At 44.7% G+C, this 18651-nt stretch overlaps 2 protein-coding genes across 7 annotated transcripts in view; one reads left to right on the forward strand and one right to left on the reverse strand.

Moving 5' to 3' along the window:
* LOC126082035 (putative uncharacterized protein C1orf229) overlaps positions 1–17020 on the forward strand; it is a 59953-nt gene extending 42933 nt beyond the window's left edge. For 2 of the 6 annotated variants that reach the window (XM_049894382.1, XM_049894378.1), the window contains exon 2: positions 8476–10495. The gene's annotated coding sequence lies outside the window, so the exon portion shown is untranslated. Of the gene's footprint in view, positions 1–8475; positions 10496–12114 lie in introns of those variants that run through there. The other 4 variants (XM_049894379.1, XM_049894380.1, XM_049894381.1 and 1 more) reach the window with 4 other exon arrangements.
* Positions 1106–18651, reverse strand: part of LDB3 (LIM domain binding 3) — a 67728-nt gene continuing 50182 nt past the window's right edge. The window contains exons 12-15 of the mRNA XM_049894349.1: positions 17706–17886; positions 17014–17134; positions 10589–10704; positions 1106–4276 (exon numbers count right to left, since the gene is read on the reverse strand). Coding sequence (XP_049750306.1) covers positions 4187–4276; positions 10589–10704; positions 17014–17134; positions 17706–17886 — 508 coding nt within the window. The 3' untranslated portion in view covers positions 1106–4186. The remainder of the gene's footprint in view (positions 4277–10588; positions 10705–17013; positions 17135–17705; positions 17887–18651) is intronic.

An 18651-nucleotide genomic window follows, 5' to 3' on the forward strand; every position in this document is an offset into this window, starting at 1 on the left:
AGGAATCAGCCTTGGGCTGTTGATCTTGACTCTCTTTCACCTTGTGAGGTTGGAGGAGGTTGGACGCTGCCTCCATGCCATTTTTACAGCATAGTACCCTCAGAAGGATCTTATTTTAAAAAAAAAAAAATTGTTTTTATGCAGTGAGAAGTTTTTCTCTCAGCTTATTTAAAAACAAAAGATATAGGAGGATTAGGGAAATGAAACTTCTGTATGATACACTAATGGTGGACACATGACATATGCATCTGTCAAAAGCCATAGAACTGGACAACAGAGAGGCAACCCTAATGTAAACTACGGACTTCAGTTAATATCAGTATCAGTTCCTCAGTTGTAACGAATGTACCATGGGAATGCAGGAGTTAACAATAGGAAACAGTTGTGTGGGAGGAAGGGTGCACATGGGAACACTGTACTTTCTACACAATTATCCCCCACACCTAAAACTCTTCTAAAAAATAAAGTCTATTGAAAACCTGGAGGCGGAGGCGGGGGGGGGGGATAAAGATATGGGAGAAAATATAGCAACTTTTCTAGAAATGAAGGCATTTAGAGCAGAAAGTAAGTAAATCTGAAATATTTGATCACCATGAACCCACTGTAGTCAAGTCGACTTTTATTCACAGCAACCCTATATGACAGAGTAGAACTGCCCCACTGGGTTTCCAAGGTAGTCTTTACAGGAGCAGACTGCAACATCTTTCTCCCGCTGGGTGGCCGGTGTGTTCCGCCAACCTTTCGGTTAGCAGTTGAGCACTTAAGCACTGTGCCACCAGGGCTCCTTTTATCCACCAGGTATCGAAATAGGTAAACCTTTCCAATAATACAAGGCAAGATTTGGTCTTCAGTTTACTGTTTACCTGGTAATTTATCCTGTATGCAAAACATCTGGATTATTAATTTATCCTTGTCTGTTTAACAAGGCAGTGAAACTGCTGTTGAGCACACAGCCATGAGAGCCAGTGAGCAGTGCTTCTTCTCAACAGGACATTTTGTTTGTCTCAAACTTTTATTTATGGCCATGTAAAAGTGACCTTGTGATGTCACATGAAAAAACTTTACACAGAAAAATCTGTATTTGAACATTCTTTTTTTGGTTTTATTTTGCTAAAAAGTACAAGTCACACGGCCCAAAAATAAAACAAACCCAAAAACATGCAAAATATTTTTGTACACACCGCTAACACACTATATTCCATTTTCTGAAATCTTAAAAGAGAAAAAATATCCCAAAGCAAGAGTACCTGGGTTGAAAAGTTATTATAAAAGCTAGATTCCTAACACAAACACGGTAGATACAAGTCACTCAGTTGCAAAAAGTTAATGTTTATAAATGTTAAATAAATGTCAACAATGGGGAAATGAGAATTGTAGATCCAAAGCTAGTCCTCACCATGAACTATTGAAGTGTTTGGTGTCGTAGGACACTGATGATGTTAACTTGAGATAGATACAACCTTCATCCCAACACTAGGCAAGACTTGTGACTAGGGAATCACACCCAAAAACTACCTCCTTTTCTTGCTACCTTTAAAATGTTTTTGTTTGTTTTGTTAAATAAAAAGTCCCCCAGAACCTATACTATCTCTGGATGTAGAAAAACTGATTTCAGTCAACCACTATGTGAGGTTCTCCTTTGAGAGAACTGATGTGTGTGTGTGTAAACCTTTAAAAAGAGATTTGGAAACTTAGCTCTAAGGAACTGTTTTCTCTTTCTTTGAGATCAGTTCCTGATAATAAGTTTTTTTTTTTTTTTTCGAGAATACCTGTTTAGAACCTTTTTGCCAAGTCAGCAACCTCCTTGTTTCTGTATATTGAACATTCCAAAAATAACAGAATGCTCCAAGGTACTTGTATGCAACTCCTGAAGAATCTCCAGGCACTCCCAGCAGGTTTTACTCTGCCTGGTGCTTTGGATTCACTTTCTCACTGCACCAAAGGTAGAGAAGGGCCCTGTGATGAGAACACGGTGGGTCCCTACTTGTGCTCCCCGAGGGAGGATGGTGATATCACCCTTGGAGACAACACAGGCCTTCTGCTAGGAACTCAGCTAGCTGAGGGAGAAGCCGACACGGTCTACTTCTGGTAGCCATCTGGAAGCCTCAATCCTCCAAAGAAAAAGAATTCTACTGTATTCCCAGATAACAATTCAAACATGCAAAGAGAAAATCCAAAACAGGCGCAAGGAGAGAGTAGCAGTGAGTTGGACTGATGCCAAAGTATTGTGCTTGCGTGAGAAACATCCACTCCAACCGCCCGCTTTACCGCCAGCTTCAAGGAGCCTAACAGGAGTGCCTCCTCAGAGGCAAAGGAATGACGCCACGTTCAACCTCAGAAATCAAGCTTCTGTCTTTATCACCACACAGCTTTAAAATGCTTACCTAACTCAGAAATTACCACTAATATTATAAAGAAGTTCAAAGATCCAAGTCTACTTCAATAATACTTAAACACCTGCTAGATCACACAGCTAATCCATTTTCAATATATTGGCCCAAAATAGCAAATGAGTATGTATCAGTCCCTCTTTTCCTTCCAGCAGTCAATACAATTGTACATAATAGGTGTGCTGTGTTTAAAGGAACCCATGAGAAGGATGCAAAGCTGAGGTGGAGGGGTTCCTGCCAGCCCATCCGCTTACTGACAGGTAGGAAGTAAGGCTCCTCTTCCCAACCCAGTGTGTGGGCCTGTTCTCAGCCCCTCTGCCTTCTGTTTCACATAGTGTCTCTCCTTTTCCACAGGCCACCAAGTCTGCTGGGGGGCGGAGGAGGGAGAGGTGCTGAGGAAGACTCCTAAGTGAGCAGTCTCAAGATGGGGGATGAAATCCATGCACAAAACTGGAAACTCAGGTTAATGAATCTCTTAAAACAAAAACAAAGGCTAAGCACAACCCAGAGTCTTTTTAAAATCTCCTTTTCTCACACACTACAAAGCAAAACGGGAAAAACCCAATTCCACTTTCCCACTGCAGTTCAAAAAGGAGCTAAGCCTACCACTACTGAACATTTTGATCAAAAATTCTGTAGCAGAATCCTGATCAAAAGGGGGAAAATGCAGAACAGGATTTCAAATTCTCATAGAATCCAGACTTTCTGCAGCCATGGAGGCCGGAAAAACTCCTGAAACTATTGCCCTAAAATAACCTTTAAACCTTGAAACTAAAAATATCCCCTAAAGTCTTCTTAAAACCAAACAATACTTAACTAGCAAAGCATGTCTGCCTTCAGCATTATGCTCTTTTAAGATCTATTTTTTTTTTTTTTTTTATATGGGATCAAATTGACGACAGCAACTTGAAAGATGAGACAGGAACTTTAGGGAGTAGTGAATTTATGTTAATGGGGGGAACAACTCAGAAAAGGAGGGTGACAATGGTTGCACAACCTGAAGAATGTAATAATCAATGTCACTGAATTGTACATGTTAAAGAAAAAAAAAAAAGGAGCTAAGCCTTGTGAGCACATTGGGTGTTTCAAACTGTCAGGGGGCAACTGAAGGGCCCGTCCTTTCTCGGCAGTCTGCAATGTAAGCCAGAGTCCTTTCACAGCCCTCCTGATCACCCTGTGTCTCCCAGAAGACAGCAGTTCATGGTCTCAGTCCTAAATTCTCTTTGGATGTCCAGGCTCCCTATAGAACACTGCAAGTCTGTCCACTTGAGGGCCTAAAGACCGATGCAGAGTAATGGAGTAACACTTCCTTTTTTGGTGAGGAAAGCCCAGTCGGCCTTAGCTAACAAGCTCTCAGCTCTGGCTCTAAAAATACCCTGCAGCAAGCATGGTTTGGCACTTCTCTTGGTTGTTGCTTCAGATTCTCTGTACCTTGGGTTCACTGATGGGCTGAGCTCTGTCACTACCCTGGTGACCTTGGGGAAGTGTATTGCTTTGGGAAAGTTAGTTGTTTTTCACTTTTGAGTTCTTAGAATTCTGTCCTAAGCATTTGAAGCACAATTCTAGTCTTGGATTAATTACCAGCTTGGTTTAGAATCTTCATTTGGCTTCTAGTCTGAACTATGCAAATACATGATCTGTGTACAGAAGAAAGGACTAAAATTATACTTCAAAAGGGCTCAATCACTTCCTGCCTTCCCCGTTTTCCCCCCAAAAGAAACATCAGCCTCCAGGAATCCTTTGTTGCCAGCAGCAGGAGCAGCTCCCAGGCCTTGTTGGCAGCAGACGCCCGGGCCCTACACGTTGATGGCGTGCGCGTGCTTCTTGCACAGGGGCTTGTCCTTCTTGGAGTAGAATGGCTGCCCTTCCAGATTCACGTGGCAGACCTGGGCGAGAACAGATTGACGTGAGACTGGACTGTGCAGCCCTCGGCTAAGCGAAGGACAGCATGGGAGGAGGGGTGAGAGGGCTTCAGTCATCCTGAAGGAGCGACCACCTGCTTCTCCCCATGATGAGTTCTCAATGACTGGGACACAGTAGATGGGTTCAACTATATAAAAATAAAGACTTCTGAAGAGGAAGATGGAATAAAACTAAAATGAAAAGGAATTCAATGGAATGGAGAAAATATACATGATGAAGACAACCAATTGATGCTGTTCAAAAATTTTTAAGGAATCAATACATGTTCACAAGCTGATACAGAGATGATTAACACCTAAAGAAATACCACTAGTAAACTAGTGAGCACATTCGAGAAGACTATCCTTACTAATAATTAAAGAAAAATAAATGAAAACCTCTGTGAGATACTACTTTTTTTTTCAATTGCTATCAAGTTGATCCCGACTCCTGGTGCCTCCATGTGTGTCACAGTAGAACTGTGCTCTGTAGTGCTTTTTCAGATCTCCAGGCCTTTCTTCTGAGGCACCTCTGGGTACATTTGAACTAGACACCTACTAATCTAGCAAAATACTTTATTATTTTTTATTTATTCATTTATTATTTATTTTTAAACTTACATGACTTTATGCTATTGCAAAAAGTGTTTATGTGTGCGGGGGGAGTAATCAATCAAAAGCTGGTAATCCCAAAAGGGAACCAGGGCTCCGTGTGTACTTCTATGAACATCATGAATGGGGGATGTGGCAACCATAAAGATGTACCCACCCTGTCACCCTGTAACGCCACTCTGAGAATATTATCTGCAGAAATAATTCAACAGGCCAAGAAAGCAACGTATGTGTGAATAAAAACTAAAAACAACTGAGCTTTCTCTCAATAGAGAGATGATTAAGTAAATTTTTATGGTGCAGTTTTCCAATGGAATATAATGCTACCATGAAAAAAGATAAATATGGAAAAGTGTATGCAGGTTGTACACTTAAAATGGCATATTTTATGTTATATATATTTCAACACAATAAAAAAATGAGAAAGGAAAAAGCATATGCAGGGAAATGCATGAAGAAAAAAATTATATTCCAACTGTCTATGGCCTTCAGTATGGGTTATACCTCAACATAGAGAAAGCAAGAATCCTTACAAATGGACCAGTAAGTAATATCATTATAAAATGGAAAAATATTGAAGTTGTCAAGGATTTCACTTTACTTGGATCAACAATCAACGCTCGTGGAAGCAACAGTCAAGAAATCGAACAACGTATTGGATTGGGCAAATCTGCTGCAAAAGACTTCTTTAAAATCCTTAAAAGCAAAGATGCCACTTTGATGACTAAGGTGTGCCTGATCCAAGCCATGGTATCTTCAGTTGCCTCATATGCATGTGAAAGCTGGACAATGAAAAAAAGAAGACCAGAGAAGAACTGATGCATCTGAATTATGGTGTTGATGATGAATACTGAATATACAATGGACTGCCAGAAGCATGAACAAATCTGTTTTGGAAGAAGTACCGCTAGAACGTTCCCTAGAAGCATATTATTGGGGGGACCAATTGCTGGAGAAGTACATCACGCTTGGTAGAGGGTCAGCAAAAAACAGGAAGATCCTCAGTGAGATGCACTGACACAGTGGCTCCAACAATGGGCTCACACATACCTACTACTGTGAGGACGGCGTAGGACCAGGCAATGTTTCATTCTGTTTTACATAAGGCCACTTTGAGTCACAGCCGACTCAATGTCACCTAACAACTGTTTATGATGACAACGTATGAGTTCTGTTTGAGGATGGATCAGCTCACAGAAAGAAAGGAACTGATTAACATTTGCTGAGGCCCCCATGGCTCAGGCAGTGCACTGGACACTCTGTACACAAGATCTCATGTAACTCTCACAGAAACCTTATGGGATGGGTATGACTTTTCTCCACTTTACAACTGAAAGGCTGAGGTTCAGAGAGCCCAAGGGTCTTGCTTAAATCACAGACTAAGTTATGTTGCTGAATCCATGCCTAATTCCATGCTAATTTCCCCCACACCCAACAGCAGAGAGTATGGGTGTTTAATTATTAGTTATTTAATTTAATATATAATGTATTTAAATTGTTCGGAGTTTAGGGATTTATGGTGCCCTCGGGTAGCGTTAACAGTTAACACCCTTGGCTGCTAACCGAAAGGTAGGAGGTTCAAGTCCACCCTGAGATGCCTTGGAAGAAAGACCTGGCAATCTACTTCAGAAAAATCAGCCATTGGAAACCCTACAGAGCACAGTTCTACTCTGACACCCATGGGGTCTCCAAGAGTCAGAATCATCTCCATGGCAACTGGTTGGTTAGGATCTGTCCAGGGGTAGCCCTCTGGGTCCTCTGGACTACTAATATGGAGGCTGCACCCTGTGGGGATACTATGCTGATCTGTCAGAGTCTGTTGGGAAGTCACACTGGTTGGCACAGCCTCAGCCTCGGAGAGGGCACTGAGGAGTGCTACTGGTGAGACAGAACTGGAGGCTGCATCCAGGACACTGGCATCAGAAGAAGTGCAAGTTGAGTTCCCATATTCAGGTAGGCATGGGGATTGGGAAATCACCCATCTGCACTGAGCCTGGTCAGTGAGCACATGTCCATTCCAAGACAGGTCAGAAGGAAAGGGACATCATGGTGGCCCCATGTCCAAGGCCCTGATGGCCCAGCTGGGAGGTTATACAAATGCAATCATACAGGGCTGCCAGTGGGCCCTGGAAGCCAACGACCTGAAAAAGTCCCTGAAAACTTCCAGGTGGATGCAGTGATGCTGAGTGTAACCAGACTTGGTACTAGCTTCAAGGTGCTGGTGTTGGCATCAAATTCTGGAGACAAGTTCAAGACGGCAACACCTAAGAGCTAACTAGTGACAGCAGGTTTCAGGGGAAAGAGAAAGGCAGCTCTGGAGTGAGCAGGCAAGGAGCTGCCTGTGAACATCTGGGGCTCTGGCAGGGAGACCCTGCCTGGTCGGGGGCTGTGCTGGTTGCCTGTGAGAACTTCAGGGTGAGGCAGGCTGGGGAGAGTGTCAGGGGACTGAAGACTGAGGAGTGAAGAAGGTACACAGCCTCAGAGGTGGCTCACTGGTAAGATGGGGCTGAGGGCAGGGGTCTGAATAGGGAGGTTTTGTTCAGTGTCTTGGGTCAGGAGATTGCAGACGGCAGGCAAGGTGGCTTCGTGGCAGAGGAGGCCTTTGGTTACTCAGTACAGAGGCACAGCAGGGGTGACCCGACCCCCAGGCTCTGTGGTCAGGCGGCATCAGGACCTGGCTATGGGGAAGTGGTGGCCACAGACAGTGCTGACCACAGTCCCAGCAGAGGACAAGGCAATAAAATAGGCCTCTAAGACTATCTCAAATTTACACCACTGCCCACCCTTCCTGATACCCACACCAGTGAGGAAAGACTAGAAACCAATTAGACTTAGAGGAGAAGAGGGGCTGGAAAGACATCTTTCCTTCACTGAGGTAGGACTGAAATTCTTTTCATTGCAACCCAAGTACCAAAGCCACACAGGAGCTTAACCCCCAACCTGACCCTCACTACCCTTTTCAGCCTCCCAGTCTTCATTTTATAAGCTTTGGACTTCAAGGTTATTGTCTTGTTCTGTTCTTTAATTGCTTGTGTATGTTAGCTTTGTTTTCCTATTAAGCCTGTAAATTCCTTGAAGGCAGAGACTTGTTCTGGGATACGCTTGTATTCCCCAAACTCAAGGAATATTTGGTAAATCGAATTATCTAAAGTATTTGCTATCCAGAGAAAGAAATGATGGTTAAAGAGTGTATCAGCTGGGAGAGCTAGTCCTGATTCTCCTTTCTATTTTTTAAATTTATTATAGGATAATAATGCTCATTAACAGTGATGTGAGAATATAAAGTGACAGAAAGAAGACAATCCCTCAAAGTCTTCCAAACAAAAGACTGCTTTTTGAAGATTAAAACCACGTTACACTTTGGTATACCGTAACAGGGCTGTGAGCATGCACAGAGCAGCTTGGGAGAAGACCCAATGCTTCTCCATGTTGATTCTCCAATCCTTCAAAGGCAGGTGCTGGCCAGCTCCTTTGGATCTCTAATGCCTGACTGGACTTAATTCTCTGGAACTTATTTGTAATGTGAGCCTGAACCATCTCAACATTTACTGCTTCTTCTGGTCTTTCTCTAGGACTCGTGCTACAGTGACTCTCACCTAAATACAGCAGGCTGGAGGAAGCAGACCCATGCTCATCCTGGCCGTGGTCCCCTCTCCATGGGATACAGACCTCTCATCAGCCTGCCCTCAGAGAGCAGTTGACCTGTGCCACTGTCTTCCCTGCACCTCTCCCACATCTCTGGGGTCCTTCTGGTAAGCAGGTTTGCAGGCAATGCCTCAGGGTCCCATAAGCCATGGCTTAAATGTAAGGCTCAGAGGCCCTGTGCTGTGCCTCTCTGACCTAAGGTTCTGCAGGGGACAACCCCAGAGCAAGTATATTTAGACAGTTGACCCTCTTTGGAGGGGAGGCCCTTAAAGGCAACTAGAGAATCGATCAAACCCGGTGAATACGGTGCAGGCCACAAGCACGCCCTCACGTGAAATGTGGAACCTGAAGTGTGTTAAACTTTAAGCCTTAGGGTTGTCTTAAGTCACAAGTCTATCGACAATTACTCGAGTTTAAAACCACCAGAGTATTTCCGACATTCCCAGGATTTACTGGCAGCACCTCCCGTTATAGGGCTTGATCAGGGATGACCACTGCCTACCTCTAATGTGGAATCTACATGTCAGTAAGCTCACAATTATGTCCCCTCCCCCACCCAAAGCCCTCGGAAGGAAAACGTCAATCTTATGCTAAAAATGACTTGGCTCTTCAGCAGAAGTAAGTTGCATGAGGTTAATCATTAATCTAAAGCTTATCTCCTAGCAGCTGTGTATCAGGAAACAGGGCCACTTAGGAAAATGAAAGGATGCCTGGTCTTGCTTTCTAAAGGTTTTAGCAAGAGGAACCTTACCTCGGCTTTTCATAGGATCAGTCGATAGACTCCAATATTGTTTTCATGGTGAAAATTTGGGGGAAACCCTCAAATCACTTTATCATATATGAAGCCAACATTTAACAACCGCCCCTCTTTTAAATCCAAGCATCTTTCACTGCTCCTGCCTGTTGAGACCATCGCTGCTGAGACGACTGCTGGTTTGCTGGATCCCGGGACACTCTATTGTCCTTAATGAAACTGAGAGTAACAAAGCCTCATGGGTTTATAAATAATTACTACCAGTAAATTTTGTCCTACTGTGATACAAACAAGGCCTCATGATATTTACTAGTTTTTAAAAAAATCAGAGTATACAACAATGACCAAAAAAAAAAGAGCAGCTGCTGAGGCTGCTTATGCACAAACACCTCATGGGATCTGGTTCCTTGGTTTGGAGGTTTAGGGTCATAGTTTCGTGGGACATCCCAGTTAAGTGGCCTAATTACGTGTTCAGTGCTTCTGTTCCACCTCCTAGTTCGTTCCGCAGTGCCTGGGGTCTTACAACCTTACAAGCGGCCATTCAAGGCACAACAGTTGGTCTCCATTTGCTTGGAGTAATGGAGGAAGAAGGAGAGTTAGGAACAGGAGGAGAATATGGAATGTGTGGCTAACCACCTCCGTGAACAACTGCCTCCTTGGTCATGAGACCAGAAGATGATTCCCCGCTGCCATTACTAAACATGGTGATCAGAGATTCCATAGAAGAATCCTGATCAAAAGGGGAAAAAAGTAGAACAGAATTTCAAATGCTCATGGAATCCAGATTTTCTGGAGCCATGAGGCTGCATGAACCCCTGACACTACTGCCTTAAGATAATCTTTAAACCTCAAACCAAAAATATCCCCTGAAGTCTTCTTAATACCAGTAAAAAATGTCTGCCTTGAGTATTATATTCTTTTAAGATCTATCCATATGGGATCAAACCCACAACAGCAACTGGAAAGATGAGATAGGTACCTAAGGGAGTAGTGAATTTATGTTAACGAGGGAAGAACAACTCAGAAAAAGGGGATGAGAATGGTTACACAACTCAAAGACCGTAATCCGTGTCATTGAGTTATACATGTAGAAAGTTGAATTGGTGTATTTTTTGCTGTGCATATCTTCAACAACGAAAGTAAATTTAAAAAATTAGTAAAGAAAATATATCAGGGTATCAGACTGCCAGAGTTGAGAGGGATGTGGAGGGTTGGTCCTCTGGCCCCCACTTGGTCCCTGCTGCCCCATTCTCAGGAGAGTCAAAATCCCAGGCTCGAACACATACTGCGCAAATGAAGCAAGTGTCATGCCAGGTATGTCCAAGGGCTTCAATAAACTTGTCACCAGCCTCCACAGGGAAATCACAGCCGTGACACTTGGTGCTGAATAGATTGACGTAGTCTGAAATAAAAGGAAGAGTGAGGACCAACCATCCAGGCAGGCGGAGGAAGCATCCCAGCTTCATCTCCTTAATGCCACAACAACCCCCCAAATCAAATTGGTGCTGTGTCATCTTGCAGACAAAATACTCTGTTGAATAATGGAATTTTTCTTTTTCCACCAGTTGGCACTGACGTTGTGCAGACTCGGGATTAGTCACCACTTTGTGCTGGTCTGGTTTACAAACACTCTGGAATTGTCATTAACTTTCTGCAGGGTGACTTTTCTCTGCTGCCTCTGCCACCTCTTATAGCCCAGATGCATTTCGAAACAGCTATGCTTCTTCTGGAAGAAAGAGGGCCCTAACATTTCTCAGAGTTACAGAATACTCCTTGCTTGGCCATTCTCCTGTCACTGGGCATCTGTGTCGATACTAAATTTTCACAACTATGAGCAATACCTGAGCTGCTTTCCTGGGACATGCACTGTACCGCCCCACCATGGAGGCAATAATATGCAACAGTACTTACATAATACTTTACAGTTTACCAATCATTTTCCCACAGATGGCATTATTTACCAACTCAATATCAAGGACCATGTCTTAGTTTTTCTTTATACTCCTGGCACAATGCCTTGCACACGGTCAGTACCCAACACAGATGTACAGAATAAATGACTGAATGGATCCATCAGTTGATCAGTAAATCAGTGAATAAACTTCACGAAATTACCTCCAATATCAACTATCATCTTCAGTTTTGTTTTCTGGCAGATGAGGAAACTGAGGCTATCCAAGGTGAAGGACCTGCCTTAGGGGCCAGGGCCTGTGCTCCTCCCCACGGGACTGTCCTCTCTCAGTCACAGGGCAGCAGCTCCACCACACTTACTGTAGCACTCTTCCAGATTTCTTTCTAAGAGCTGCTCCCCTTTACGAAGACTCCTCCTCCCCCCCGCCACAACGGTGCTTGTCTCCTCACAACTCTGCCATAGTTGGCTTCTTTTCATAGCGATTTCTTGTTTGAATCTCCTCGTGGGTAGTATGACTGCTTCACGTCTAGACCGTGTGCTGAGAAGCAGTGTGCCTGCCAGGGTGGTTATAAATTAGGGCTCTGAAGAAAGAAAGAACTGGGCTCAAATCCCAGCTCTACTGAGGAACCGTCCAAACCTTGGATATGTTGCCAAACTTCGCAGTGCGTCAATTTTCTCATCTATATAATGGGAATGGTTATAGTACCTAACTCCTGGGGTTGCTGTAAGGATTAAGTGAGATAATGTACGAAGTACTTAGCAGGCTCAAAAACACTGCTCTTATTTTGAGTGTCATTATACGTGATGAAAAGAGGGAAGGGGACCATGATCTGTCTGAGTGCCTACTATGTACCAATCCAGTATCACTGCTTTTTCTGTATTTTCTGGTTTAATCCTCAGAGCAGCTCCGTGAATAGGCATTTTTCCCCTTTTGAAAATGAGGAAACTGGCTGGAGAGGTTCCATCCAGAAGTAAGAGGCAGAACCAGGTCTGATGAACTCCCAAGTCCATCCTGCTCCAGGACTTCAGGCTTCCTCCAGTCCCTTATCTATCTGCAGTTGCACTTTAACCAGTGATACCTATGTGCAGACGTTTTTTCCTTTTGTATGTAATTATAGTTTATCATGCAAATGCTCTTATATACCCCAGGCCATCAATCTTGTCTCTGACAGTATACTTAATGTCTTCAAATAGGTGGAAATATATTGTCTTGTCAGAGTTAAGAAAACATTGTTCTGCTTCCTTTAGGAAGTTGCGGCAGGTTTATGGTTCACTCTGCTCTGTAGGAACTTCTGAGTGTGAGTGAGCGGCATGGCTATGGGCTAACCCTTCTCCCCGTGAGGGCAAGACACACACCCCACTTCTGACTCAGCTTCCATTGCTCTCAGCTCCCCAGTTGCCCTGGACTCTCTCATACAGCTGCACACCTCTGTATAAACCAGGCCCTGGGCTTGGAGAGCCCTTCCAGCTGCCTCTACTTGAATCTTAGCAATCCTTTGGGCCAGGCCTTCTTTCTGCAAAGTTCTCACCTCCCAGCCTCCACCAAAAGAAATGAGATGGACTTCCTGACGGCTCCCCCTGGGCTTCCCACTCTCCCCATTCATTCACCCAACATCTCGACTGCCCATTTCTGTGTCAGCATATCACACCAGGGTGGCTTTGCTGGAGGTTTCGCAGGCTTCTGTCATCCTCATCTCTACCCTCAGCACCTCTCACAGAGACTAGCACAGAATACATGCTCAACACAAATTTGGTGGGTAAACGGTAGATCGAAAAATGAAATGAGAGATGGACAAATGAAGAACTTGTTCAACAACCTTATTAAATAGTGGTTCCCTCTACTGCATGTTGTTAACGTTGTTGTTAGGTGCCATCGAGTCAGTTCCGACTCACAGCGACCCTACACACAACAGAACGAAACACTGCCCGGTCCTGAGCCATCTTACAATCATTATGCTTGAACTCATTGTCACAGCCACTGTGTCCACGTCATTAAGGTCGACTCTACTTTGAGGAGGCAGCTCTTCCCCAGTCATCTTTTCAGTGCCTTCCAACCTGGGGGGGCGCTCACCTTCCAGCACTATAACAGACAATATTCCGCTCCTACTCATAAGGTTTTCACTGGCTAATGCTTTTCAGAACTAGACTGCCGGGTCCTTCTTCCTAGCCTTAGTCTGGAAGCTCAGCTGAAACCTGTCCTCCATGGATGACCCTGCCGGTATCTGAATACCAGTGGCATAGCTTCCAGTGTCACAGCAACATGCAAGCCCCCACAGTACGAAACTGACAGACACATGGGGGTTCTATTGTGTAACCTATTATTTTTCACAGGTTAAGCTCTTAGAATGGCTTCAATCTGTTTTTAGAATGTCTAGTCTCGTCTACTGTTGGGTTTTCCTTGATTCTGTGTGTATCTAGAGAATTGCCACTTTGTCTTAAAATTTGTAGCACAGGTCTGACCCCAGTACATTAAGAGAAAAAAGCCGGGTGCGTTCTCCATTCCCTCTATACAGGAAGACCATAACTGGCATTGATCTAAGTCTGTGCATGGGCCTTTCTCACCAGGAGCATAACTAGCTCCTCATTTATTTACTTCTTCCTTTATTTCTCCCATTACCAAAAAACCCAAAAATATCCAAACCCATTGCCACTGAGTCAATTCCAACTCATAGTGGCAGCATGGGACAGAGCAGAACTGCCCCATAGGGTTTCCAAGGCTGTAAATCTTTACTACGGAAGCAGGCAGCCACATCTTTCTCCTGTGGAGTGGCTGGCGGGTTCGAACCGCTGACCTTTTGGTTAGCAGCTGAGCACTTCAACCACTGTGCCTCCAGAGCTCCTCTATTTCTCCCATTAAGTTTTTAAAATTTTCTTTGACTAACTCTCCCATGCGCCAACTTGAATTAATGCTCTTGCATTGAGTGGATTTTACTGCATCAAACCACAGATGCTCTGTGTTGAAAAGGGCTTAGTGATTTATTTTCTGGAGCAGCGGCTCTTAAACATTAGTCACCTGGAGGGCTTGTTGAAACACAGATTGCCGGGCCCAATTCCAGGAGTATCTGATTTCAGCAGATCCAGGGTAGGGCCTGAGAAGGTGCATTTCTAACAAGCTTCCAGGTGATGCTGATGCTGCTCGATCTGGGACTACACTTCAAGAAACACTGCTGAGTCCTAAACGTAACTAAATATCAGGATCACCCGGGTGGGCGATTCTGCTTCTGTAGGTCTGGGATAGGCCTGGAATTTATTTTCTCTATAATCTTTTCTTATAATCTTTAAAACTCCAGGTGACTGTGGGAGGTGACTGTGATGCCCAACTCGGCCTGGAAACTGCTTAAATGCAGGCACACGTGGGAGGGGTATCATACACCCAAGTGTCCGCTCATCCTTGCAACCCACTGAAGGCTTTCTCAGTCTAGATCCTACCAGTCCTCCAAGGCTGGCTCAGTCTGCTGCTCTGACAAGCCTCCTGTGTCTTCTTAAGTTGGTGACAAGGTCAGAGCCAAGGACAGCACCCATGGTAAGACATTGGGGACCTCCCTCCAGGCTGATTCTGATATATTTTATCAATTCTAGGGCATGTTAGCACACCAGGTTTAACTTTACCTAACTGTTGGTTCACCCAGCCCTCCTTTTTTTACCTTGTTCATAAGAGTATCATTCTTTACTACATTCAACAAACATGTTAAATGCTCTTTCTAAAATACAATTTGGTTTTTGTTACTTCCTTGTTTAAAATATTTCAACGACTCCCATTACTTAAGTGGTTTTTACACTGAGTTTCATGGAGAGCTATGGACTTCCTGGAGCCATTTTAGGGACTACTCATACTTACTGTCCATTTGCCGAGAAAACCCTAAGGAGCAGTAACACATGGGGTCACCATATGTTGGGGGCTGACTACCCAGCAGCTCATGACAACAGCAAAGGCCACAGGCAGGTGCTTTGCCAAGAGCTTTGCATGCAGCATCTCAGTCAAGCCCCACAACGGCCCTCTGAAGGAGGTTATATAGATGAGGAAACAGAGACTCTGAAAGGGTAAGCACCCTGATCACACAGCCTGGAAGTGCGGCCCATCCAGATTCAGGTCCGGGTGTCTCAAGGACAACTGGGTCTGAGGCTAAATTCTTTTCCTTACTGTCTTCTCTCAACACTAGGTCATCCTTCAAGCAGTACCTGTGCCCTTCCTGACTCGTCTTACTCAAAATATCATTTCTGAAAATCTTTTTGGGGGGTTGCTATGGAGAAGAGCAATGGTGATAATAGAAATCTATCATTTTGCCAGTCTCAGACACAAATTGTGGCTTATTACAAATTATCAAAGTTACAATGCTTTAAGTTGATTGACCTAACAGCACTTAAGGAGTCCTTGCAAATGGTTAAGCCCTTGACTACTAACCAAAACGTTGGCTGTTCGAACCTACCCAAATGTGCTTTGGAATATATGCCTAGAGATCGGCTTCTGAAAAGGCCACAGCCTTGAAAAACCCTGTGGGGCAGTTTTACTCTGCACACATAGGGTCGCCTGAGTTGACAACTAACAGCAGCCACAAACAGCATGTATATAAATTACCAACCATCACCATGTGCCCAGAAGGAGGGAAAAACAGATGTTATCTTCTCCCCCTTACAGATATGGAAACTGAGGTACAGAGTGACTGAGCTGGAAAGAGAATTCACCAGTATAGAAGACCCCAAGAAGTGTCTTTTATAATTTACAGTATTGTACATTTATAACTTTTTTAAGTTTTGTTTTGTTTTTTCCCTTGAGGAACTGGAATGCTTTCTCCTTTCTGATTTTAAAGTAAACTTTGTGTTTTTTTTGCACCGGCTGCCAGGAAGTTTGCAGTCACATTTGCTACCCAACCACACCCAGTTGCTGCAAGTCTATTATTTTTGATAATCAGCATGTTTGCCTTTCCCTCTTCTACTTGGTGCTGATTCTCTAGTTCTGTTGTTTTAACCTTGGTGTCTATATTACCTTTGTTGGAACCTGCCTCAAACCCTTTTCAAAAGAGACAGGCTACGGATAAATGAGTGAGTGAGTGAATGGCTAGTTCGCTGGTACTCCCAGCTCTCTAACAGAGGCCTTTGTCTCCTGAATTTAGGATAACTCACTCCAAATTTTAAAATAACATATAGCATTTTAGGTTACAGAATAATTTTGCATTCAGACAGGGAGATTACAGGAATCTGAAGGAAACTAACAGCCTGGTAGATATCATCAAAGCAGGGGAAGGCTGTCTCATTTATTCACTGCTCCTTTACACAACTCCTCTGGTCTGACCCTCACCACCACTGTCTAAGGCAGGTATGATTTTTCCCTTTGTACAGATGAGGAAAGTGAGGCTCAGCACAGTACGGTAACTCACTCATGGTTTCTAAGCTGGCCCGGGGCAGGGCCAGGTCTCGAACCCAGGGCAAAGTACAGAGCTGAGGTTTGTGCGCACCAGACCTCGTGGTCTCCAAATGAGAATAATCTGAGGGGCTCCCACAGTGGCCATAAGGTGCCAACTTCTGGCCCACACACTTGGTGCAGGGAAGGGAGCAGAGAGCCTGAGTGTGTAAAAGTAAGTTAGGGACCCCGCCTTGTGAACGTCGAAGCCCAGTGGGCAGGAGGAGTCCTCACTAAATTCATTTGTGTAACATTAGCACCGTTCTGCCGTTAAAAAAAAAAAAGTCCCATCTCCCAGAAATGGAGCCCCTGCTGCTCAAATGTGAGTGGAGACAGGCAAGAGTCCCCACGCCCGTCTTGCAGCCCCCAGACTGCTTGCCTCGTCGTCGCAGTGGCCCCACCTTTCTCGCAATAGGGCTCCCCATCCTCCATGTGGAAGAGGCTGTTCCCAAACGGCTTCTTGCAGGCAGCGCAGACGAAGCAGGTGGTGTGCCAGGTCTGTCTCAGGGCATGCATCACCTCCTGCAGGGAAGAGCCTTACTTCAGGACAGAAAGGCCCTGGGAGAGACGGAGCTGGCCTTGACAGCCCACCCAGCCTCGGCCACCACGAGAGCATCCCATGGGGAACAGGCCAGGAAAGCCCAGGGAGCGGGCCTTGGACCCACGGAGGAAAGGCCTGGGGCAGGTGAGGAGGGGGTTCCTACTCATCCAGTCATGCCAGGCGCCAGGTTCTACATGCTGCTTATACAAGCTGTCATGCCTAACCCTGGATGAAACCTGGGAGGGAACTACTGCCTCTTATCTGAGCGTCAAGGCCACCTGCAGGTGTGGTGAGGCCAGACTATGAGGTGATAGCTGGCTTTGCAGAAGCTCCATCACCACTTCAAGATGTAGAGCCAGGCACCCGTAATCACTCTCACCTCAAGTTCACTTGCTCCCTAGTTCAATGGCGGCAAACCAACTCTGTTCTAGGATAGAAATGGAATTGCGTTCTCCCCGTTGGCAGCAACTTCTTGGCTCTATAATCTTGTGGGGAGGTGGTGAGGACTGGGGAAAAGAAGAGGGTCTGAGGAGAGGGATGCTGCCCACTTACCCCCATGATTTTGGTGTTGCACTTGGCACACAGTGGGGCAAAGAACTGCTCGTAACACCGCTCGCAGTAGACACTGCTCTGCTCTTCCACGAAGCACACGTCCGCCAGGGAGGTCTTGCAATAGGCACAGTTGAACTCTTCTGGGTGCCAGGAGCGGCCCATGGCTACCAGAAAGGGGCCCCTGGGGAAGCAGAGAACAGCACCTACTAAGTCACTCCCAAAAGCTTGGGGCCAGATGTCTCAAGAACCTCAACAAAGTTCATTTTTCGACCCAGTAATTCTGATTTTCATAACTTTTCGAATGAAATAATACAAAATTCAGATAAAGCGCCACGTAGAAAGGCACTCGTTGTTCGCTTATTGCAGTAAAGAGAATCTGGAAGCAACTCAAACATCCACCGGTAGGGGACTGGTGAAGTGTGTCATGGCAGATCCATTCAGTTGATGCCGCTAATTTTAAGAACAGTGAAGCTGCTGCCGGTAGCGACCAGGCATTAAGTGCTCGGTCTGTACCAAGGACTATTAGTAGGACTTTGCACTTGTTAACCTGCTTAATTCTCATGACACACTTGTGAAATAGGTACTATTATCATGCCCATTTTTAGATAAGGAAACTGAGGCACAGAGAGGTCAAGTAAATTGTTCAAGCCCATAGGGCTAGTAAGTGGTAGGCAATAGGCCCAGGACACAAACCTGGGTAATCTAGTTTTGGGTTAGCAGTAGTCAGAACAGTGGGACTACAAGGAAAAATTTTTTATATTCTAATTTCTACACAGAGCCCTGGTGGTGCAGTGGTTAAGAGCGTGGCTGCTAACCAAAAGGTCTGCAGTTTTAATCCACCATACATTACTGTATTTTCTACTAAGAATTTCTAATACTCTATAATGAGTATATTTTACTTTATTTTTATATAAAACTGTATTTTTCATATATACAAGTATACCCC

Source organism: Elephas maximus, chromosome 8 (assembly GCF_024166365.1).
Source record: "Elephas maximus indicus isolate mEleMax1 chromosome 8, mEleMax1 primary haplotype, whole genome shotgun sequence".
Classification (NCBI taxonomy): domain Eukaryota; kingdom Metazoa; phylum Chordata; class Mammalia; order Proboscidea; family Elephantidae; genus Elephas; species Elephas maximus.